General features: G+C 42.5%; 1 protein-coding gene across 1 annotated transcript in view; it reads left to right on the top strand.

Moving 5' to 3' along the window:
• The window catches only part of CRISPLD1 (cysteine rich secretory protein LCCL domain containing 1), a 93,419-nt gene that overhangs the window by 43,734 nt on the left and 24,683 nt on the right, over positions 1-25,002 (top strand). Inside the window, exons 3-12 of the mRNA XM_075826104.1 lie at positions 7,442-7,560; positions 7,641-7,773; positions 9,395-9,510; positions 12,605-12,705; positions 16,069-16,242; positions 17,150-17,210; positions 19,034-19,100; positions 21,097-21,227; positions 24,047-24,090; positions 24,188-24,260. Of these exons, the coding sequence (XP_075682219.1) occupies positions 7,442-7,560; positions 7,641-7,773; positions 9,395-9,510; positions 12,605-12,705; positions 16,069-16,242; positions 17,150-17,210; positions 19,034-19,100; positions 21,097-21,227; positions 24,047-24,090; positions 24,188-24,260 (1,019 nt within the window). The remainder of the gene's footprint in view (positions 1-7,441; positions 7,561-7,640; positions 7,774-9,394; positions 9,511-12,604; positions 12,706-16,068; positions 16,243-17,149; positions 17,211-19,033; positions 19,101-21,096; positions 21,228-24,046; positions 24,091-24,187; positions 24,261-25,002) is intronic.

Genomic DNA, 25,002 nt, shown 5'->3' with positions numbered 1-25,002 from the left:
AGAAACTTCTTTAGAAGAGTAGGGGCATTGAGGTTCTCCTCTGGCTCCCAGGACCTCTCTTCGGGGCCAAACCCCCTCCAATCCACCAAATACAAGGTCTTTCCTCTCACTCTCTTGGTGTCCAAGATCTCCTTTACCTCAAAGATGTCCGAGGAGCCGCTGGGAGCAACCGCAGGGCTGGGAGTCTTGGAATAGCGGTTTAGGATCACAGGCTTCAGGAGGCAGATGTGGAAGGAGTTGGGAATCCTGAGGGTAGGAGGCAGCCGAAGCTTGTAGGTGACAGGGTTGATCTGCTGCAGGACCTCAAATGGTCCAAGGAACCTGGGAGCGAACTTGTATGAGGGCATCTTCAAGCAAATGTTCAGAGAGGACAGCCAGACTTTAGTCCCCGGAAGATACTGAGGCGGCTCTCTTCTCTTAGTATCTGCCTTTCGCTTCATGCGATCTACTGCCAGCAAAATAGAGGACCGGGTCTGTTGCCAGATTTGCAGGAAGTCCCCATATGCAGAGTCAGCAGCGGGAACCTGAGATGAAGTCGACACAGGAAGAGGGACTCTGGGATGTTGACTGTAGACGATGTGAAACGGAGAGGAAGTGGTGGACTCACTTGTGTGGTTGTTGTAAGAAAATTCGGCCCATGGTAGAAGCTGTACCCAGTTATCGTGCTGTGAAGAGATGAAATGGCGGAGATAATTTTCCATGATCTGGTTAATCCTCTCAACTTGCCCATTGGACTGGGGGTGATAGGCAGAGGAAAAGTCCAATCTCACATCCAGGAGTTTACAGAGGGCTCTCCAGAACTTAGAGGTAAACTGAACCCCCCGGTCTGACACAATGTGAAGAGGCAAGCCATGCAAGCGGAAGATGCGCTGAATGAAGAGACTTGCCAGATGAGGAGCAGAAGGTAGGCCGGTCAGCGGGATAAAATTAGCCATCTTAGAGAACCGGTCCACCACCACCCAGACAGTGTTACATCCTGCTGAGGGGGGAAGGTCTGTGACGAAGTCCATCGCAATGTGCTGCCAGGGGCATTGGGTACAGGCAGAGGTTGAAGCAGGCCGGCAGGCTTGGAGTGAGTCACTTTGTTAGAGGCACACACCGTGCAAGCAGAGACAAAGTCCAGAACATCCTTATGTAGCGTGGACCACCAAAAGTGACGAGCAATCATGTCTCGGGTTTTACGGACACCGGCGTGCCCAGCAAGTTTAGAACTATGTCCCCAGCGGAGAATTCTTCTCCTGTCCGCCAACCGAACAAAAGTCCTCCCAGGAGGGATGTCTCTAACCTGCAGAGGATTAGCAGTGACGATGTAGGACGGGTCTATGATGGTCTGGAGGGACTCCACCGTGTCTTCCGTCTCAAACGATCTGGACAGGGCATCGGCCCTCACATTCTTGTCCGCGGGACGGTAGTGGAGCGCAAACAGAAAACAGGTGAAGAACAGCGACCACCTGGCTTGACGAGGATTCAGTCTTTGAGCGGACTGAAGGTAAGTGAGGTTCTTGTGGTCGGTGAAGATCAGGATGGGGTGAGCAGCGCCCTCCAGAAGATGTCTCCACTCCTCCAGAGCCAATTTGATGGCCAGCAGCTCCCGATCTCCAATGGAGTAATTGCGCTCAGCAGAAGAAAACAGTCTAGAGTAGTAGCCACATACTACAGCCTTTCCTTTGGAGCTCCTCTGGAACAGAAGTGCACCTGCACCGACAGAGGAAGCGTCCACTTCCAGTGAGAACTGCCGAGATACGTCAGGATGATGGAGGATCGAGGCTGAAGTGAAGGCACTCTTCAGGCTATTAAATGCAGACTCTGCTTCTGGAGTCCACACTTTGGCGTTCACACCCTTCTTGGTAAGGGTCGAGATGGGAGACGTCAGAGAAGAGAAGTTAGGAATAAACTGGCGGTAGAAATTGGCGAATCCCAGGAACCGCTGCATGGCCCTTAAGCCTTGGGGACGTGGCCACTCTAGGACAGCCTTCACTTTCTCAGGATCCATCTTGAGGCCTTGATCCGAGATGATGTAGCCCAGGAAGGGCAGAGAACTCTTCTCAAAGACGCACTTCTCCAGCTTGGCGTATAAATGATTCTCCCTCAATCGTAGTAGAACCTGACGAACATGCCTCCGATGAGTCGTCTGATCTGGGGAGAAAATCAAAATATCATCGAGATAAACAACAACACAGACATAGAGTAGATCTCGGAAGATGTCGTTAACAAACTCCTGAAACACTGCTGGAGCGTTACACAGTCCGAAGGGCATCACCAGGTATTCGTAGTGCCCGTCCTGGGTGTTAAATGCCGTCTTCTATTCATCACCCCGGCGAATCCGGACTAGATTGTAAGCCCCACGCAGGTCTAGCTTAGAAAAAATGTTGGCCCCTCGTATGCGATCAAATAGCTCAGAGATGAGTGGCAACGGGTATTTGTTCTTGACTGTGATCAGGTTGAGGCCCCTGTAGTCAATGCAGGGACGAAGGGATCCATCCTTCTTTTTAACGAAGAAGAATCCAGCCCCGGCCGGGGAGGAAGATTTTCGTATAAAACCCCTCTCCAGATTCTCCTTTATATAGGCCGATATGGATAGAGACTCAGGCAAGGAGAGAGGATATACCCGTCCACAGGGAAGAGAGGCATTAGGAAGCAGTTCAATGGGGCAGTCATAGGTGCGATGTGGAGGCAGTGTCTCAGCCTCCTTTTTGCTGAAAACATCTGCATACTGAGCAAAATGGGGAGGCAGTCCCGACAGCGACTGAGGCAGAGAAGGCTTGACAGGATGGATCTGCAACAGACAACGACCATGGCACTTGGAGCCCCATTGGAGAACCTCTCCAGAATTCCAGTCCAGGACTGGGGCATGTAGTCGAAGCCAAGGCAGGCCCAGCAGAACAGGATTGATGGCCTTGGGCAAAACAAGGAACGAAATAAATTCAGAGTGAAGTACTCCAACCTGGAGCTTCAACGGCTTGGTTTTAGAGATAATGGGATCAGGCAGAGGCAGTCCATTAACTGAGGCCACAGCCAAAGATGTCTCCAGGGGAACTGTGGGCAGCTGAAGATGATCCACAAGCTCTTTCTGGATGAAATTTGCAGCAGTGCCAGAGTCAAGATAGGCAGAGACTTGATGCGTCCTGTCGCCGGATACCAGGGTCACAGGAATAGTCAGTTTGGAAGCGAATCCTCTGTTAGATTCTGTTCCACCTAGTGTTGTCTCTCCAACCAATCCTAGGCAATGGGGTCTCTCCGGCCTCTGGGGGCATATACGCACAATATGGCCTCCATGGCCGCAATACAAACAAAGTCCAGAAGTGCGTCTGCGTTGTTTCTCCTGGGTAGACAATTTAACATAATTACTCTGCATCGGGTACTCTGGTGGGACGACTGAGGAGGATTGCGGGACAGCAGAATCCAGCCTGGGAAGTTCTCTCCCCCGGAGAACCTCTTGGGAACGTTCCCGGATCCTCATGTCGAAACGGGAGGCGAGTAGGATAAGATCGTCCAGGGTAGATGGCAGATCGCGAGCAGCCAGCTCGTCCTTGATCCCTGAAGACAGTCCCTGCCAGAATGTAGCCACCAAAGCCTCGTTGTTCCAGGTCAATTCAGCAGCCAGGATACGGAACTGAATGGCATACTCACCCACGGAGAGGTCTCCCTGGTGTAGGGTCAGCAAGGATGCAGCAGCCAAAGAAACTCTCCCAGGTTCCTCAAAGATCGAGCGGAAGATCCGTAAGAAGCACTGCAAGTCCCGGGTCTCTGGTCCCTGATGTTCCCACAGAGGATTGGCCCATGCCAGGGCTTTGCCGGTAAGGAGAGAGATGATAAAGGCGATCCTGACGTCATCCGAACAGAAGGACCTGGCATGTAGTCTGAAATGGATCAGGCACTGATTCAAAAATCCCCTGCAGGACCTCGGATCTCAGTCATAGCGTGGAGGTAGCGGCAAGAAACACAGGGGGTTGGTACCGGTACAGACAGGAAGTGTAGCAGGTGGACCCGCAGGAACGGGTGCGGTGATGACTGTGGACGGAGCAAGCAGCCGATGGGCTATGGCGTTCACTGGCAGGAGGAGCTGGTCTTGTCGTGACTGGAGATCCTCCATCTCAGCCAGCATGGCTTGTGTAGTCAACGTCTCAGGTTGACCAGCGGGGTCCATGGCCTGAGCGTACTGTCACGAAGCGGGTTAGTGGACCCACTAGGCCGTACCGCCGCAGCGGGGAGGCAGCTGGCCAAACAACAGGACACCCCAGAAATACAATGTCCCGCACAAGGGTACCTGAATAGTCCAGATGGTGGCCGCAGCTCTGGCACAGATGAGATGGGTTCAGCAGATGGCGCCAAACATGGCGGATGACACAGGAGCCGCAAGTTGCGCCAGACGTGGAGGGATTCCTCCGGACGTGGCAGATAACACAGGACGTGGCAGATAACACAGGACGTGGCGGATTCCTTCGGACGTGGCGGATTCCTCCGGACGTGGCAGATGACACAGGACATGGCAGATTCCTCTGGACGTGGCAGATGACACAGGACGTGGCACGACTTGATACTAGGGCAAAGCACGGGAAGCAGGAACGGGGAACAAGGTACGGGTAACAACAGGAACGGGAAACACTAAGGGACCATTTGCAAGACAGACTGGGAAAACTAACAACGCTCAGGCATCGAACTAGGGGGCTTGACCCCTCGTATAGCCCAGGGTACTCACGGGTCAAAGGGCGTTCAAGATGTCCGGTGCGCGCGCTGCTCCTTTAAGAGCAGGGACGAGCGTGCGCGCGCACCCTGCGGGCTCCGGCGGAGGTGAGTGGATGCAAGCGCTGGCGTCTCCTGAGGAGGAGGCTGGGGCCAGCGCTTGCCGACTCATGGCTGCGGCTGTCAGCGGGAGGCTGGAGCTGACAGCCCGCAGCCACGGACATTACAATAACATGTCATAGTGACATGTCAGAAGTTTTGATTGGTGGGGGTCCGAACACCAAGACCACCACCACTCGCTAAAACGAAGCGGTAGAAGCTCTCGTGTGAGCGCTCAGACGCTTTGTTTCTGTTCGGCCTTTTCCGGAAATCAATGTATCGGTGTACGGACTCAATAGAAAGTCTAAGAGCCCGTACTCCGATACATCAGCTTTCTGGAAAAAGCCGAACAGTAACGCAGCGGCTGAGCTCTCACACGAGCGCTTCTGCCGCTTCGTTTTAGCAATGGGTGGGTGTCTCAGTGCTCTGACTCCCACCAATCAAAACTTCTGACATGTTACTATGACGTGTCAGAAGTTTGTCGAACGTTTGGTTACCCTTTAATATTTTATGTAGATACATACAGGATGAGATAAATACAGGATGTTGTAAACTGTTGCTTTCCTTTAAGCATCTTAAATTTTGATGAACTCTTGAAACAATTCCATATATATTTGGTATAAGCTCATTTGTATTTTATCTTCAGAATAAAAGCAGATAGTGGCACCCCATGAAGAAATGTCAAACTAATTTTGTTTGAGTAAAATCAAGGATCACATGTGGAAGGATAAAAAGTGCCACGATCATAAAAGTCGACACCATAAATAAGGTCATCTAGAAGATGGGTAATATTGGTTAACCAAGCGGGTACACAGAGTGCTTGCCTTACAGGCCTCCTAGGTCAGAGTTTAGATGTGTGGGCACTAGCTCTGCAGTTCTTCTAGACTTTAAGTGAAGGCGACACATCTAGAGGAGTGCCCTGTCAGTCAGAGGCTGTTCTCCAATCAGAAGGAAGTTAGAAAAGTAGTGACTGTGTAGGGTTAACAATATATTTATTTTTAACTCTATAGCTTTGCATAGCCACTATTTTTGACCAAAAAGATCTCTGTTGATCACCAACTCTTTAGTCTTAAGAATTTGACAACGAGTCACCATGCCCTTTCCTCCTCCTGAGCTCTGGAATATAATATTATCATTAACCGCAGTTAAAACATTTTTTTTCTAAATATTGAGCAGAAAGGGGCTTTAAAAGTAACTTTTAGGTATTATTATATTAGTTATCTGCTGTATAGCCTTCATCTTTTCTAGATGACCCCAATACATTTGCTTATTGTAATGGATATGATCTGACAAAAATTATGTAGCAGTAAAGATTGCAGTGATAACAGACTACATAAACTAGTGAGAGATATATGATCTTGTGGTGTATTTTTCTGTCAAGTTGTTAAATATTATATTAGCCATTTCTTAGTTATGTCTGTTGCTGGTAAATCTAGGTGCCAACTAATACAGTTCCCATAGGTGTTATTACTGCTAAAAATGGTTGGCATTTGCAGTATTTTCAATACAAATTCCTTAGTGACCCGTGACAGCAGTGCCCAGTTGTCATGGCCTGCTCACACTTCAGATGCAGTCTAGTAGAAACTGCAGGGGATCTCAAAATAACTTAGTTCAGATAACTAAAAATTTAGGTGCAAGCAAAGCCACATGACTCATGGTCAAATTATTATTGTCTTTTTTTGCATGGAGCTACACTCAGTAAATATTTTATAGTCCAAAGCATGATAATGCAATATATCTTTATTGAATGAAAATAGAAAATATGGACAGCAACTGTCTCAGTAAAAACCATTAAATACATAAAAAACAAACTGAGGTGGTGGTCGTGGATCGGAGTACAAATGGTTATAGGTTAAACAAGTCCAAAGTACATATGCTGAGAAGTAAAAAGTACCACGACAATACAGCCAAAAATTCCTTAGTGGGTAAATATACAGTATAAATACAGGCTCAGCGAAACGCGTGTCAGGGTCCTGAGGTGGTGGTCCCTAGAGGTGTTTTTTGGAATGTGTCCTATTATGGGTCAGTAGTTGTATATAGGCACTATTAGGACATATATACTTAACTAATGGTACTGTTATCAATTGTATTGTTTATATTGTAATGTATACATGAGCTAGAGTTTCTTGTGCCTTATTAGGGGCTGAGCTTGTATTTATATATTTACCCACTAGGGGATTTTTGCCTGTATTGTAGTGGTACTTTTTACTTCTCAGCATATGTACTTTGAACTTGTTTAACCTATGACCATTTATACTCTGAACCTCGACCACCACCTCAGTTTGGTTTTTATGTATTTTAATTATTTATACTGAGACCGTTGCTGGCCATATTTTCTATTTCGATTCAATAAAGATATATTGCATTAATATGCATTGGACTATTATATGGATTGCGGTATACATTGATAGGTGTTTATCTTAGTATTGGTATACCGTGTTATGTACCTAATGAGGGACATTGTTTTTTTTTTTGCTTGGTTTAATTAGTATATATTTGGTCTGTGCATTCAGTGAAAATGATCTTAAAAACTCTCACAATATATGTATAAAGCTGAATATAGCACAAGCAAACGTTGTGTTTGGTGTATCGTGTCCGTGCAATGTCAGTAATTTATACCCCCTGCAAGAGTTACTAATCTTTTTTTTTTTCTTTAAAGATATGGGATGTAGAATTGGAACGATCTGCTGAAGCATGGGCTGAAACTTGTCTATGGGAACATGGTCCTGCAAATTTGCTCCCATCAATTGGACAGAATTTGGGTGCCCATTGGGGAAGGTAAGACAAACATCTATCAGTATTTAGAATAAAAATTACTTAAGATATATTCACATTTTTTTTTTCTACTTCCTATAAAGATTCAGGCCACCAACTTATCACGTCCAAGCTTGGTATGATGAAGTCCGAGATTATACATTTCCATATCCACAAGAGTGTAACCCTTACTGTCCATTCAGATGTTCCGGCCCTGTATGTACTCATTACACACAGGTATGTTTAATATCAATCACATAGGGGGAAAAAAAGCTAATAACCTAATAACTTAACAGTATCTCTTGAATTTTGAGCACATTTTTTATTTTATTCATAGAACAATTTACAACTCCTCTATCATCTTTTATGTCCTATCTATAGGAAAGTTCACAAAACTTTGATTGGTTACACAGACGGCCTAAAATTGTCCCTTTCTTGGACTTGGTGGGGGGGGCCAGTGGTTGGAATGCAACCGATCAATGTTTTATGACCTGTCCTGTTGACATTAAAACATTATGTTGCAAAAAACACCTGTAAAGGCTATTCTGAAGCTCTAATAAAGCCTAGAAATAGATTGTGACATGGGATGTGATGCATTGTATCCTACTTGTCTGCAAACAGATTAGATGCAGTCTGGTTTTACTGCTCCAATGCCTAATGATATGGTATCATAGGCCGGGTATGTAAAAACATGCAAGCTCTCTCTGTTCTTATAACGTTACATACTGCCTATACCTTAGCAGTGATGCTGCCGGCGTGGCTCCAGGAGACAGATGTCATTGTATAGCCCTGGTCTAAATGCTACGGCTGCTACAATATCAAATTCACATCCTTATCCCTTTCTTTGCTTAGTATTTAGCGACGTTGCATGCAGATGCATTATGTATTGTCCCTTTCTTTTTTATTTAACTGATAACCCAAAATATATTTCAAGGCTCTTTAAAGGATTGATCATTGATTTACAGGGTGACATTTTTGCTGCTTACTCATAGATAATTTCAGGAATAGCAGTTTTGCACTGTAGACCTGGGATGACAGTCCAGGATATTTTGGAAGCTAAATGCAACCTGATGTATCTGTTACCTGGTTTTACAACAGCCTATTGGCTTCAGTCCACTGACGGAACACAGGCTGCCAAAAACAGGGCAAAGAGAATAATATTCTGTCCGCCCTGCAGGATACTAACCGAATGTTTCTATGAATAATAAAGCAATTTCTTGTCCAGCATTGTATAAGGTAATTGTTAATCATGCAATAATCTTGTTACAAAGATGGAACTTAATTTTAAGATTAGTGGTATTTAAAGAGGGCCTGTCACATCCTCTGACATCTAAAACCAGCTGGATAGCTTACCAGCCGCTGCAGCGCAGGTTTTGTTTTCTTTATAGTCGCCCTCGTTCCCCTGCAAACCGTCCCGTTAGTTTACATAATCTGTATGGGTAGACTGTCAAGTTGGCAGTCCCCAGGACTCAGTGTCAATCTCAGTCATAGTATAACAGAGAAACCCTAGCACTCAGTAGAAACAATGGACGTAGAGGAATTTTTTTTCAAAATGTCAGTCATAGACACCGAGTGATCAGGACCACCCACTTGACAATCATACAGATTACTGAAACTAACGGGATCAATTGCAAGGAAACATAAGCGGCGAGAAAGTAAAGAAAACCAGCGCTGCACTCAGAGCTCCATGAGCTGGTGAACTATCCAGCTGGTTTTAGATGTCAGAATATGTGACAGGTCCTCATTTATTTCTATAACATCAGATTTTACGTCATGATCTTGACATTGGATTTGAATTGGATTATACAGTATACATATGTTATTGGTCTTGACATTTTTTATATTTTTTTCTGTTTAGGTGGTGTGGGCAACGAGCAGCAGAATTGGTTGTGCTATAAACCTGTGTCATAACATGAATGTTTGGGGGCAAATATGGCCAAAGGCGATATATTTAGTGTGCAATTACTCCCCAAAGTAAGTCAAATTTAACAAATCCAGAATTTTTTTCTCTTAATACTGTACTATTTAATAAAATGTGTAGGCTGATGGTATGGTACAAAACATGAACTATATAAAGTATTATATATGTATATAAAGAGCATTCGGAAAGTCTTCAGACCCTTTACATATTTTCACATTTTGTTATATTGAGGCCTTGTGCTAAAATAAGAAAAAAAATATCAAGTTTTTCCCCATCATTCTGCACTCAATACCCCATAATCACCAAGAGAAAACAGAATGTTAGTAATCTTTGCAAATTTATTGAAAAGAAAAAACAAAAATATTGCATTGACATAAGTATTCAGACCCTTTAACCAGTACAGATCCTCACAAGCTCTGTAAGGTTGGATGGGGACCGTCGGTGGACAGCCATTTTCAGGTCTCTCCAGAGATGTTCGTTTGGGTTCAAGTCAGGGCTCTGGTTGGGCCACTAGAAGACATTCACAGAGTTGTCCCTCAGCCACTCCTCTGTTGTCTTGGTTGTGCGCTTAGGGTCATTGTCTTGTTGGAAGGTGAACCTTCAGCCCTGTTTGAGGTCCAGAGCACACTGAATCAGGTTTTCTTTAAGAATATCGCTGTACTTTGCTCCGTTCATCTCTCCCTCAACCCTGACCAGTCTCCCTGTCCTAGCCGCTGAAAAAAAACCCCCACAGAATGATGCTGACAATGACATGCTTCACTGTAGGAATGCAGTGATGGTTGACCTTCTGGGAGTTTCTCCCATCTGCACACAGGATCTTTGGTGCTCAGCCAAAGTGACAATTGGGTTCTTGGTCACCTCTTCTACCAAGGCCCTTCTCTCCCAATTACTTCGTTTGATGGGGCGGCCAGAGTCCTGGTTGTTCCAAACTTCTTCCATTAATGAATTATGGAGGCCATTGTGCTCCTGGGAACTTTCAGTGCAGCAGAAAAAAATTTCTACCCTTCTCCAGATCTGTGCCTCCACACAATACTGTCTCTAAACTCCACAGGCAGTTATTTCCTCCTCACGGCTTGGTTTTTGCTCTGATATGCATTGTCAGCTGTGAGACCTTATATAGATAGACATGAGTGTGTATTTCATGTCCAATCAAATTAATTTACCACAGGTGGACTCCAATCAAGGTGCAGAAACATTTCAAAGATGAATAGAGAAATGGCCTCCGGAGCTAAATTTCAGGCGTCATAGCCAAGGGTCTGAATACTTAAGTCCATGCGAAATTCGAGTATTTCATTTGTAATAAATTTGCAAAAATGTCTAAAATTCTGTCTTCAATTTGTCATTATTGGGTATTAAGTGCAGAATGATGGGGAAAAACACTTTTTTTTTTTTTTTTTAAATGAACACAAGGCCTCAACATATCAAATTGTGAAAAAAATTAAAGGATCTGAAGGCATTCCGAATGCACTGTAAATACATACATACATACATATATAATAAATACACACACACACACACACACACACACACACACACACACACACACACACACACCTTAGTAGCCTCTTTAAAATTTTACTTAAAGTGGTAGTCCAACAATTATATATTATATTCATGCGATGTGCATGACAACCTAATGAGCAGAGAGCAGGTGACCATGCATGCTCAGTCACTTTCCCCTGCTGCCAAGTCTCTGCATAGCGGTTCTCTGTTCACTACAGAGCAGTCAATAGAAATAGTTTTCTGTCCTACTTATCAGGGAAGAAGCAGAACTTCTGCAGTTAGCACAGCAGTATAGCTGAAGAGACTCCTTCCTCTGAGGTTGTTAGGATTGTAAAGCTTTGCATTCTGACTGCTGATAAGAACCATGCACATGCCCACTCAGTCTTTATTGTTTTGTTTCATTACATTTTATTGTTTTCTGAGTTTCACACAGTATATATGTACCTTCACCTCTCTGGAACCCATTGTAGCGTAGGCCTGGGTAGTATATGGCACTATGCAGGGTTATTGTGGGAAATATGGTATAGAGACATGAGTGAGTCTTAACTGAGACCAGTTTTAACTCCACACACGGCCACAACAACAGGAATAACACTTCTCTGACGTGACAGGCACAGTTCTTACAAGTTGCGGTTCAGCAGGGCATTTGATGCCTGGCTCACTCACGGGACAGATTCAAGAGCACTTCTCCCTGATTCAGGGGTATGTCCTGAACAGATCTCTGGCCTTTCACTAGGCCTCAACTGGCGGTACCTGCTGCTCTGCCACTACCACTGTATAACAAGGGGAGGCTTCTGCCTGTATCTCACCAACCACAGCAATGCACCATAACACATGTGGGGAGGCTCCTGCCTGTCACCCGTGCTACCACAGCGGCTCTCAGACACATAGAGTCTGGCCTTTGCTTGTGTCGCCCGCACCAACATCGGATCCAGCAGCTTTACTCTCTCTCTCTTGTCGCACAGCATGTTGTTCACAAGGGCTTTACCTGCACACTAAACACTAAAGACACTGCGTAGCCATGCTCTGACTTCCTTGTGCTGTTATGGCGCGGAAAACAGCTAGCTAAGATGGCATCTGACCCGGTTATCCCAACACCAAAGCAATTTGCATCCAGCGAGCCAACCATTATTTACCAGTACCTGTCACACCATTTTTCTGGAACACCACTGCAGGAGGAAAAACGGTTTAAGAAGTACATAATTAAAGGCACAGTGCACAAAATAAACAAACCATATTCTGACATACTGTACATTAACCACTTAAGTACTGTGGATCCTCTCCACACCCTTACACTAAATAATCTACCTGAAGAAAATGTAAGAAGGAAATATATTGTCAGCTGCCAGAAGGGGAAGGAGACTGACTCTGCTCAGAGCCCACCCCCAGCAGCACGGATTAGCAGCAGCAGCACCAAGGGGGACACAGGGAGCCAAAAATTATGAGAAAGGTATTTTTATATGCTAGAAATACTGCAAACTATTTTGAAACGGCTATTAACAGTATTTCAGGACTTTTGATATGAAAATGATTTGTGGAAATACCCCTTTAACAATAGAACAGATATACAATATCATATATGTAATTGTTGATGTTTAAAAGCAAGACATTTTAGTAAATTAATTGTAATATTAATTTTCAAAGGGGAAACTGGTGGGGGCATGCCCCGTATAAACATGGTCGCTCTTGCTCAGCTTGCCCACCGAGCTATGGAGGAGGTTGCAGAGACAATCTCTGTTTCCGAGGTACAGTATACATTGTTATTTCAATAAATTTTACAAGTATGTCCTGGATACTATATTCACACTCTAAGACTCAATTGGAATATTTAAGGCATATGTTCACTTTTGAACACCATTTTACAATTTGCATATCTAAATAATGTACAAAAAGAATGACTAAGGCCCTATCCACACGACCATAAAAATCGTCCATATGCAATTACGGATGCATTCACTTCTATTGTCCACGGACACCTTCTGGTTTATTTACGGGAAGGTGTCCGGGCCATAGAAGCGTACCGCAAAAGATAGGACATGTCCTATCTTTTGCTTTTTACGGTCCATGCTCCCATACTTTGTATGGGAGCACGGGCCGAGAATGCGGGTGGCTGTCTGCGGCCGACCGTGCCCGCAATCGCGGCCCGTGATTACGGGCATGCCCGTGATTTTGGGGTCGGTCGGCCACGGAGTGACAGCCGTGAGCCGCCCGCAAATCACGGGCCTTTCACATTGCCGCGGCCATTATTTTCAATGAGCCCGGACCACAGAACACGGCCGTAATAAGACATGCCCGTTCTTTCTGCGGTGCGGGCTCCTGGGACATGCACGGACCGTGAAAACCACGGTCGTGTGCATGGCCCCATAGAAATGAATGGGGCCGCAATTCTCCCGTGGATCTCGGGGGAATTGCGGCCGCAAAAGCACGTTCGTGTGCATGAGGCCCATCTCAGTAAATCCATTGCCTTATTTATATTGTATTGATCTTTAGTTATAGCTTGTATTATGCAGATGTGTCAATCTTTAACTTGATTCAACGCATTAAATACACTGTGGCAAGAAACTTTATCTTGACTTTTTCAATGACTCTTCAATGGCTTTTGTTGTGTGATATCACGCTGCAGCAAGTTACCAGAGTCAAGTTAAAGTTCATCTGTATTCCAGAGCTGCATGCATGCATAATTCTGCTGGCTTGAGAGATAAAATCATTTCTTGTAGGATAGAGCTTGCTTTGGTGATTTGCATTCTGGAAGGTGAACAGCATTGGATGTAGAAACAAATTACCGTCCCACTGCATTCTAAAGAGCTCAGCCATGCTGTTAGGAAAGAGTCTTACAACCTTTTTGTTGACTGTTTCCAATAACAACCAGCAGAGTTGTAAATGTAGAGCTGGACCGTGATACAATTAAGGCTCTGTTCACATCTGCGTTGGGGTCCTGTTCTCACGTTCCGTTGGAGCTTTCCGTCAGAGTAGGACCCTAAACAGACACAAACTGACACAAAGACGGATACCAAAGGTTTCCATTTCCATCACCGTTGATTTCAATGGTGACGGATCCGGTGCCCATGGTTTACGTTTATCTCTGTTGTGCACTGGACCCGTCGTTTTGCTGTAAGCAATAGCGTAGTTGACTACGCTATTGCTTCCGGCAAAACGACGAGTCCAGTGCACAACAAAGACAAATAGAAACCATGGGCACTGGATCCATCACTTTTGAAATCAATGGTGATAGAAACGGAAACCTCTGGTTTCCGTCTATGTCAGTTTGTGTCTATTCAGGGTCGCGTTCTGACGGAAAGCTTCGACGGAACGTCAGAACGGGACCCCAACGCAGATGTGAACAGAGCCTAACTCTGGACCAGTACAAAATTAGAAATCTACATAAACAGTTTAGTAACTTTCTGAATATGTTGTATTACATAAAAGGTAGAATTATGTTTAAAGAATGAACAATATATTTGATGTCCTAAAGTTTTATCAGTGAAAGTGTACAGTATAAATATTTACAAGTTAAAATTGCAACTTTTGGGTGATGTTCAGTTAAAATGATTGTCTGCATTATTGTGATTGCAATTAATAGCCTATTGAAGCCTTTGATGTTTTTTTGGATCATAACTAACCAGATTAGTCATTAAAGAGTCTGTCAAAGTTACGAGACAAATCTGGGTATTGTGAGGGACATAGCTAAAGGGGGTGCTGACTTAGAAGTCGCACACAGGCCCTGATACCTAAAGAGGTCTAATGGTCCCTTTCCCACATAAGAGGACACCAGTATGATAAATGGCACATGGTAGGTGGGGGCCCTGTTACAGATTTTGTATTGGGGCCCAGGAGCTTTAGTTACGCCTCCGAATATTGTTTGAGCTCCCACAGGGGTTATCACTCAGCCTTTTTTCTACCACGGCCATTGAGCCCCGTGGGCAAAAAGCGCAGCGAAAATCGCTTTCTCTGCCTCCCATTGATGTCAAAGGGAGGTCAGAGACGGAAATGCCCGAAGAAAGAGCACGACGCTTCTTTTTCCTGTGAGTGTTTTTTTCCGCTCGTGGGAAAAAAAATGCCTCTGCCTCCCATTGAAATCAATGGGAGGCGTTTTTCGGCATGGTTTCCGTCGCGGTTTCTGTATCAAAAACAGCGCAAAAAAACTCAGTGTGAACAGAGCCTAAGAAAGCCAGGTGACAACTTCTATGGGAGCTTTATTTGCAACGATCTTGATTGTTGTTCAGTTTTCTTGAAAACAGCCAAAACTAAAAATTTCTCAAGACATTTATTGGTGGCTTTTCTATGTTTGGTGAAAATGCAATTTAAGAATACTTAAAATATTATCAATATCAATTATACATTTAAGTTTGTCTGGCTCCCTCAATTCTGCATATTTAATCCATCCAATTTTTAAAACAAATAGTGTAAAATTGTTAAATCTGATGCGTTATTTTATGCTTAATTATCTCTTGTTGTTTTATATTCACAATGAATACACACAATATTTAAATAGTGTGAATGAATATACAAAATGTAAAAATAACCTGCTTGGTATTGTTTGTCGAACTCGCTTGGCACTCACTCATGGATAATAATATTTACCTAATGCTGTGAATGGACCATGTATCTGCATTCATACAGAATAATCCATATTTTGTAAGACATTTCAACACGGGAGTCATGCCACCTGACATGAGGATTAATGGCCATCTTGATGTCCCCTGGAGAAATAGTTTGGTGGTCTCACCTCAGTCTCCAGTGAACCAGAGTCTTCTTTTTTTAAACCACAACTAGTAATTAGGTTGAGATTTACACAGTTGGCAGTCGTGTAGGGAAGATGCTTATTACTGGTTTGGCCATGCTTGTTCCTAGAGATCAAACAAGGTCACTGGAGTGTGTAGAATGTACTTCTGGGCCGATTCCCAACATACATTTCTTCATATAACCTCAGCTATAGCGTCTTTTCAAAATACTCTATAAAGTGCGATTTGACCTTAACCAATACTGTGTATATGTTTATAAGTGTATGTATGTATGTATGTATGTATGTATGTATGTATGTATGTATATATATATATCTATCTATAGGTGTCTGGCGCAAAACCTCATGGTTATTTTTCCTTCGGCAGATGGTTCAGATTTTCACTATCCTGAGCCTGAGGAAGAAACCAATGAGATTGAGAGACAACGTTCAAAGGCACTTGACACAACTTCGCAGAGTAGAGCGAGAACTCACTCCCCAACAAGTTCCACCAGGACTGACAGCTATAATAGCAATGAAGTGATCAGTACGGAACAAATGTGTGAGTTAAACATCCTAATGTAACTCTAGAATGTGCATTACAAATTATCGTAACTCTTTTCATAAAGCCATATTCTCCCCAATTGGTGCTTTGTTTTTGTTGTCTTCTGGTAGCATTTTCATCTACCTTGACTTTTATCTTATTTTTTTGCTTAACCAAATTAAATGTGTCATTATATTAACCTATTTAATTGACCAGCAGTGGATTTTATGTGGATTCTCTTTCAACATCTTGATATTTATTAAGCAACACAATGTAACTTTCAATGTTCGGTTTGTGAGACATACTTATGAAATTGTTGTAACATATTTAAAAAACCTTCAATTAAATTAATGAATCCTATAAATAAATTACTTTTTAGCAATTATCATTTAATAACACGAGAAATAATTCATAGCGTCATTACTAAATAGCTCTCTTCACGTCTAAAGTACAAGAGTCCTGGATGTGGAATCCCCTCGTTTTTATTGGCAAGAGAGACTTGATATTGAATATATTGTAGCTGGAATTGCATCATAAATGTTATCATTGCATGCGTAGGACACCTCTTCAGTAAGGTCAAATAAGTCAATAGACCCTAATGGCAAAGTATTGACTCCAAAATGAAGTTGTCTTCTACTGGGGGACCATTATTTTGTCAGAGCCTGGGCCCACCAGAGCAATCTCTAATATTCTGGTGGGCCAGTCTGACCCTGGACAGAAACAATTTCATGGCATGCAATATTTGTTTGGGATCAGCCTATTATTTGAGAAGGAAACTAATAGTAAATAACTTACTCTGTAAGTCCCCCACTGCTATGTGAATTATTCTTGCATATGACATTGCCCTTTAACTATTTACAACATTATATCTTTCTGGTTACATTAATATTGGATTTTATTTTACGTTTTATTTTTTAATATGTAGCACAGACTGTATCTTGTGAACTGCGACTGAGGGATCAATGTAAAGGGACAACATGCAACAGGTAATTAAACATCTGCATTATCATATAATATAAGGACATCTTTTTAAGTAACAGAAATGTATACATTTTATTTCAATACAAAGTTGCTATGTTTAGTCTTATTAATATTGTTGCTTTTAGGCTTTTCACATGGGCATATGAAATATGCGCATATTTTAAAAACGCAGGATGCACGGATGGAATACTCCAATTGAAGTCTATGGAGAGTGATTCAAATATGGATGCATCCGTATGTGATCCATATTGCATCAATATGTAATTTCATCCGTATTGCATCCTTTTTTCAAAGTGGTTGTCTCATAGTTAAATTCCCTGCCTAGGAGACAGCTCCTCAGTAATACAGATGGAATACTGATGACATATTGATGCAATTTCATCGGTAATGCGTCCTTATTGCCGAGCTGTATTATGGACGTTTACCAATACACCCGTGTACGAAGTTGCTTTTAGTTGTATTTTGCATTCTCTAATGTTCAGTTAGAAAGCCTGAGCCCACCTTGTATTGCAATTACCACTGTATAGTGTTTCCTTGACCTGTATGGTTTCATTACACATGTTAATAGGTGACTAGTGCAGGGAAAGATTTGAAAACCTGATTTTCTCATTGGAATTATTCATTAAGGAGTCCTTCAGACTTTCTAATGAGGTCCTGAGCATGCTAGGCAGTGCCTGAATACCAGACGTGCAGATGATGCTTCACCAGAACATCTGCCCACTGCATTTTGCAAGAATAGACAAAGGTTGGTCGCCAGGTCTTAGAGTTTAATAATATTAGGTTGGTACATATTTTTTAACAGCGCACTATAGGAGAAGTTGGAGGAGTAAAAGTGACAGAAAAGACAATGGGGCGCAATTATACAACTGTCACAGACAACTATTATTTGGGGTACTGATAATGCAGAAAGCTGTGTAAGCAGGTGCCTCATATTTATAAAGTATCTGGCTGCCATTTATTACATATTTTCCTTATATCTGACATTCTCTACTGGAACGTGGTTTAATTTGTCGCAAGCGTGCACCTAAGTTACAAAGTTGATGCAGCATTTTTTGTGTTGATGTAGAATTCCATTATAGCAACTAAATGCTTGATTTATATACTACATGAAATGTTTTCTCTCATTTATGTGACAGTCTCAAATGTTCATTTACCTGTAGATATTTGATTCATTTGAATTCATTCAGCCGTCTGATTCGGTCCAAATAAATTCACAGCGAATTGAAAGTGTCCTGATAGCCCCGAAAACGTTTGTCTGACACTCTGATGTCGTCTCCGACTCTTTCAAGCTCTAAACGCCAAACCAGCATTAGCAATGTCAACGTGACAGTAACATATATGGGTAGAGGGAGGGATAACTGCAGTGCATTTTCGGAAGACTGACTGCCAGGCATTATGGGGAAGCCTGCCCGAGGTCATGTGATCCTTCTTCTAATCTGTAAAATGGTGGTAGGCGCCAGCCAGTGGCCACCCTTTTGCCAAGATTCATGCACCACGAACTACAATTGTTTCGGAAATTTGCAGAATCCAAAATTTTGGGAAATGCGGAGTAAATTGGAGTTGTGTAGAATAATTTCGCTCATCTCTATTCATCATTGAACTCAGTGGAGGCTGCCATTTATTATAGTCAAGCTATATTTAACTACTTATTGTACAGTACTGTACTGCTGGAAATGTTGGCCCCGTCCATAATATGCTTTCCTCGTTATTGATACACATTAAAAAAAAAAAAAGGCATTCAAAAATGTACCAATAAATATGAACAGATAACTATTTTTTAGATACTCTTCCTAGAGTACCATACTACCATTTACATTTTGTTTTGTAGATATGAATGTTCAGCTGGCTGTCTGGAGAGCAGTGCCAAAGTAATTGGAAGTGTATTTTATGAAATGGTAAGTATCTTTTTTTAAACAATTCATAATATCAGCATTCTGATCAAATCAAATGTGACAGATCAAGATTTTAACACATTGTCAGTAATTGGTTGTTTGCATGAAAGAAATAACGTGGTCAGTGAATGGCAAATGAATAGAGGAGACAGTAGAAAGTGCCTGTCGTGTCTTGCTTTCCAATGACAGGTGCAGCTTAGACACTGGAAATCTAAAACATAGACTGTTTATTTTCCTTGTGTTAGACAAAATTCTTGCCTCTTTCTTTCTTTGTTTTTGCACAGTAAATAGCCATTGGAGGTCATTAGAGGGTTTCCACAATTGGATAATCCCTTTCACATTCAGTAGCTTTCTTCTTCCATGAATAGGTTTTCTTAACCTACAGTATTACCTGCTTCTGGCTATTTGCAGGAATAGGGTGACCAGTAGGTCTAGCTTTATACAGATGCCGGCAAGTCATTAATGTGTCGTGTGACCGGATGCTGTAGACAGTGGAAATTAGTTAAATGCTGAATACTATAGTTTCGGAAGGGTACGTAGTAAGTAAGAAAGTGCTGCTTGAAAGAATATTGGTTTAAACTTGTTCTCATATAAAACCAAAGTATATAAACTAATAGGGGTGAACTCAGAAAGAGGGGACACTTAGTCATAAGAAAACCGGGGCCCCCTCTTCGTGTTGTTTTATTTACATCCCACATTTTGGCACAGAATGGGTTGCCACCTGTCCGCCCAACCAATATAGAAGAGAAAGTAGGCACTACCCATGAGCTGATCCCACACCCCTTGTTTTGCAAATACTGCAGGACCATTGTAAAAAGAGAGACCTGCACAGATTACGTCAATCATTGAGGACGGGATTGGGCTACTCCTATTATCCAATGTGTTCTTGGCCCATTAGCTTATGCACAGCTGCCTTCCCCTTACAAACAAGAACCGTCAACAGAACCTGTCCGATGTCCTGTGTTGTCCTATCTGACGGCAGCATAGGATTAAGGGGGTCCACTGAGCGTGACATTATATAGTGTTTTGAAAGAAACAAACCTTAAATATGCAGGTCAGACTCCCATCATTTAGAGGGTTTGCTTCTCCAAAATGCTGCATAATGGCAAAGATATAGGAGCTCAGATCCCTCTTCTATCCCCTGCTGCCATCAGATAGGGCAACATAGGACACCTGACAGGTCTGCTATAAGAAATTTCCGCCTTTGAGGAATGTATCTCCCTCCCTCCATGGAAATAAAATGTGAAGCTGAATGTTAATGGGGGAGAGGACGTTTTAAAAGATAAATGTTGGCTCAGCTGTGATATGTCTATGGCCAAGTTACAGCAGGAGAGAGTCCTCTTTATATGATGGTATGATATGATGAGATTGGGATGCAGAGGTGATGGCCAAGTTGTACACAGAATCAGCAGTAGTGCTCAGATGCATACAATATGACAGTTAAAGGGAACCTGTCACCAGCATTTCACCTATTGGACTTTACATATCCCTCACTGCCCGCTGCTATAAAAAGTTCATTACCGTTTTCCCCTCTCCTAAACCCCTCCTCCCACTGTAAATAACGGTTTGCAAACATTTTGCGCCTTTTATCGTAATTATCCGGTGCCCTGTTGTACGCGCACCAGAAGAGGACATCAATGCACAAGCGCGGGATTTTGTGTGGTGGGGGAAGGCGAGGAGCTGTCAATCAAAAGTAAGGAGGCTGGGTAAACTCGGAAAGACTTGGAATGAAGATATGACTCTTTTCAAACGTGGATATGACTCTTTTATTCTCATTAGCATACGGTGTGGGAACACTAAAAAGCTGACTACTAGAGCTACAGAGCCGACTAAGAAGAGAATTATAGGTCATATAGAAATGATTTTTCACCCACTACCGCCAGGTATTGCTGGTTTAATAGGTGAAATGCTGGTGACAGGTTCCCTTTAAAGGATAAAACAAATACAAAACGAAAAAACATGTTGATTTATTCACGGATAATTTTCTTTTTTTAATCAGCAATCCAGTATTTGTAGAGCAGCCATACATTCTGGTGTAATAGATAATGAAGGTGGATGGGTAGATGTTACGCGACAAGGAAGAAGAAATTACTTCATAAAATCGTACAGAAATGGAGTCCAGGCAATTGGGTGAGTTTCTCTATAAATAATTTACCCTACAAACAAGGTCGGTCCAAGCCTTAGCAGTTGCACAGGGATCATTACATATTATTACTGAAGGGGGCGCCACTGGCTTTTTGATGGCCTCGGCACCCAGAGCTAACATTTGTCCAAATCTACAGAAAGACAGCAGTCTATTGATTCAGGCAACTGCCTGGCATTGTTATTTGGGTACTATGTTATGTTTATTTGTACATTGTATGACTATTATTTGGGTACTATATGGTACACCATAAGGACGGCGTCAATAAAATGTATTGAGTAGGGCAGTGTCCAACCTCATGCCAGTCCTGCCTACAAATAACAATTTGGTCCCTGTTCTATTCATGCCTGGCATATCACATACAGTAATAGAGTTCTAGCAAATGATTCATCAGCATTAATAATAATTTGTTCAGTTTGTTATTGCATGGGCAGTTAGGCTGCGTTCACATCTGCGTTGTGGCTTCCATTCTAGCGTATCCGTCAGAGGCGAACAAGAACGGAAGTTAACGTTTACGTAAAAAAAAAACATTGATTTCAATGGGTATTATTTTTGCATTAGTTGTGCTCAGTTGGGGCCTGGTCACATCAACTCCGCTATTGATTCAGTCAGAAAAACGGAAACCTGCCGGAATGGTGACAAACAGAAACCATTAGCGATGTTTCCGTCACCATTGATATCAATGGTGATTGAAACGAAAGCTGTGATTTCACTTTCCGTTGTGGGGTTCACCCGACGGAAACCTCCGACGGAACCCAGGAATGGAAAGCGAACGGTGATGTGAACAGGCCCTTAGGCTTCGTTCCGTCAGGTTTCCGTTTCTTTGACAGTAGAAATACCGTAGCCTGCTCTATTGTTTCTGTCAAAAATTACGGAAACCTGACGGTAGGGAGCTTTCCAGGTTTTTTTAACATTAACATTGAAGTCAATGGATGACGGATACAAACTGATATGCCATCCATTTGTATCAGTTATGCATTACATTTAACGGATCCGTTTTTTTTCTGCAAATGCGCAGACTATATGAAAGCAAGAAAGATGCAAAGATAAAAATGGATCCGTTAAAAACGGAGTATAAGGGCCTGTTCACATCACCGTTCACTTCCGTTCCGGGGTTCCGTCGGAGGGTTCCGTCGGGTGAACCCCGCAACGGAAAGTGAAGCTGACCGCACAGCTTCCGTTTCAGTCACCATTGAGCTCAATGGTGACGGAAACATCGCTAATGCTTCCCGTTCGTCATCATTCCGGCTGGCTTCCGGTTTTCCGACGGAATCAATAGCGTAGTCAACGGATCCGCTAGAATGGATGCCACAACGTAGAAGCGAACGAAGCCAGCAGAATCCAGGAGTCCAAGAATTGGACATTTTTGTTTATCCATTGCAGCAGTATAAAAGCAGGCGATTTAAAGGTCAACCCAAACTTTCTAGAATATTATTAAGTCTGGAATCAGCCTGACACGGAATTCGAAATGACAGATTAGATGCTTTGAAGCACCACCTGACCATGTGAATAAACTTAAAGGGACCATCAACCTAGAAACGAATAGCAATAGTAAAGAGAAGAAAACACAGTGTGGGGGGGTGGGGGGGGATTTATTTGGTGTTTCATACGCCAGTCTTAATCTAAAACACGCTGGAGTAAGATGCACCTCATTTATTAAGCGCACACTTCTTAATAAATTACGCACATCTCTAGCCGCCCGTGCACCAAATCTACACCAGTTATGAGATGGCGTAAATTTGCAATATAATTGACACTAGTTTCTGATAGCTTTATTGGCTTCCTATGAAATTGTCCCTTATGTGTGTCTGAGATAAGGAAATTAGATTGTGAGCCCCCATTGGGGACAGGCACTGATGTGAGTGATGACAATCTCTGTACAGCGCTGACGAATATGTTAGTGCTGAATAAGCAACAGGAGATAAATAAAGTTGCAGATAAAGAAGTTAGTTGTCTTTCAGACCGAAACCAGTCTGATCTGAGGTTTTTCGTTTTTTTGGGTGCATAGTCCACATTTAGTGTTTTGTTTTTTTAAGTATGTCCCATTTCTGCTCTTGAAACCAGGATGCGTCTTGTACAGGTACATCCATACTACACATTTATGGGTATTTGGGTGCAGTCACATGTGGCAGATTTTGTAGCAGAAATTTAGAAAAATCAGTTCCATTCATCTGAATAGAACTTGCAGAAATCCATGCACTTTCTGCTGAAAGACTCCATTCATATCAATGGAACAGATTTCTGCAACAAAATCTGCCACGTGTGAATGCACCCTTAGACTATAATGCACATGTTGCGGAATACGTGCAGATTTGCCATGCAGAATTTTCTGCAGCAAATCCGCAGTGCAATACAGTAAATTAAATGAGATTTCAAGTAATATCATATATAAGTTGTATACAAATTTTTCCACACGTAAATCCGCATATGCTCCCTAAAATTATAGCTGTGCCTATGTAGGGCACATGTGAGGTATAAATGGTTGTTCTCTTCCAAAGAGGAAACCTTGAAGCTCCTGCAAAAGGACCCCCAATTATAACACATCATTTAAAGTAGTTGTAACCCCATATGGGCAAAGGGACCATTTAGGCCCCTACAGGCCCCAGGGCTTGGGTGCAACATGAAAACGCTGCACCCTTTAGTTACGCCTCTATTCACTTCAGCCATGAGTCTCCCATGGTCCACACAGTTATTTTTTTGTAAGTTATTCAGCTTGTCAGAGATTTGCTTTTCCTGACAGTAAAATACTCAATTTGTTATGGAAATATAAATGCAACCAGTAAATATGAATTTCTTTATCCAACAGCAAATACCAATCTGCTAACTCCTTTACCATCTCTAAAGTATTATGTGAGTATCTTAATTTAGTGTGAACTAATATTTTATGCAAGTAAAATAAACACAAGAAGATGAATATATATCATTTATTTATATATTGTTTCTGTAGTTCAGGCTGTGACATGTGAGACAACAGTGGAGCAGTTATGTCCCTTTCAGCATCCAGCTTCGCACTGTCCAAGGTGAGATATACAACGTATTTATTTCACATTCTTGAATGAATTTGTAATTATTAGAATTTTGTTTTGCTTATATAGAATATTGTTTCTCAAACAAATACATATATTGAATATACTGCAAGTAAGCATGCGGCTCAGCACGTAACAATGCATTTGCACTTGCATCACTTTCAGCCTTTGCCTAATCTGTAATGCATAATGATGTCCAATTAAAATGAGTATACAGGCTCATATTAATATTTTGGATCCATGTTGTACAGACTCCTGATATGGCACCCTTATAATTCTGTGGGCCCTTACCATACCTTTGTATGCCTCTGTGTGTGTAGAGCTTAGTGCAAATGAAGCAGAGTGTATATATGTAACAAACAGTATCAGACGTATGATACACAAAGATTCATGATGCAAGAACTATTATGATACCTTTAGGGTAGGCCCCCAGTGGACCCCACTCCCCACTTTGTGGCGGCCGCACTTCGTCCGCATGTGGCCGCAGCAATATGGGAACGTACCCTAGAAGCACTCAATAGTTCATAAAAAGGAGAATAGGCAGTAATTTACAATTCTGAAACGCAACGTTTTTTTAGTTTTATTAAATATGACAAAATTAGCACTTTATAATGTTGAAATATAGAAATATTGTAAATAGTTACATTATAACTGCACTATATACAGAGGTTCAATAGAGGCATCATGCACCTATATGACAGCCCTATCGCCGTTCCATAAAAACAGAGCCATAATA

Source organism: Rhinoderma darwinii, chromosome 5, assembly GCF_050947455.1.
Source record: "Rhinoderma darwinii isolate aRhiDar2 chromosome 5, aRhiDar2.hap1, whole genome shotgun sequence".
NCBI lineage: Eukaryota > Metazoa > Chordata > Amphibia > Anura > Rhinodermatidae > Rhinoderma > Rhinoderma darwinii.
This window is presented reverse-complemented; position numbering and strand designations above follow the sequence as displayed.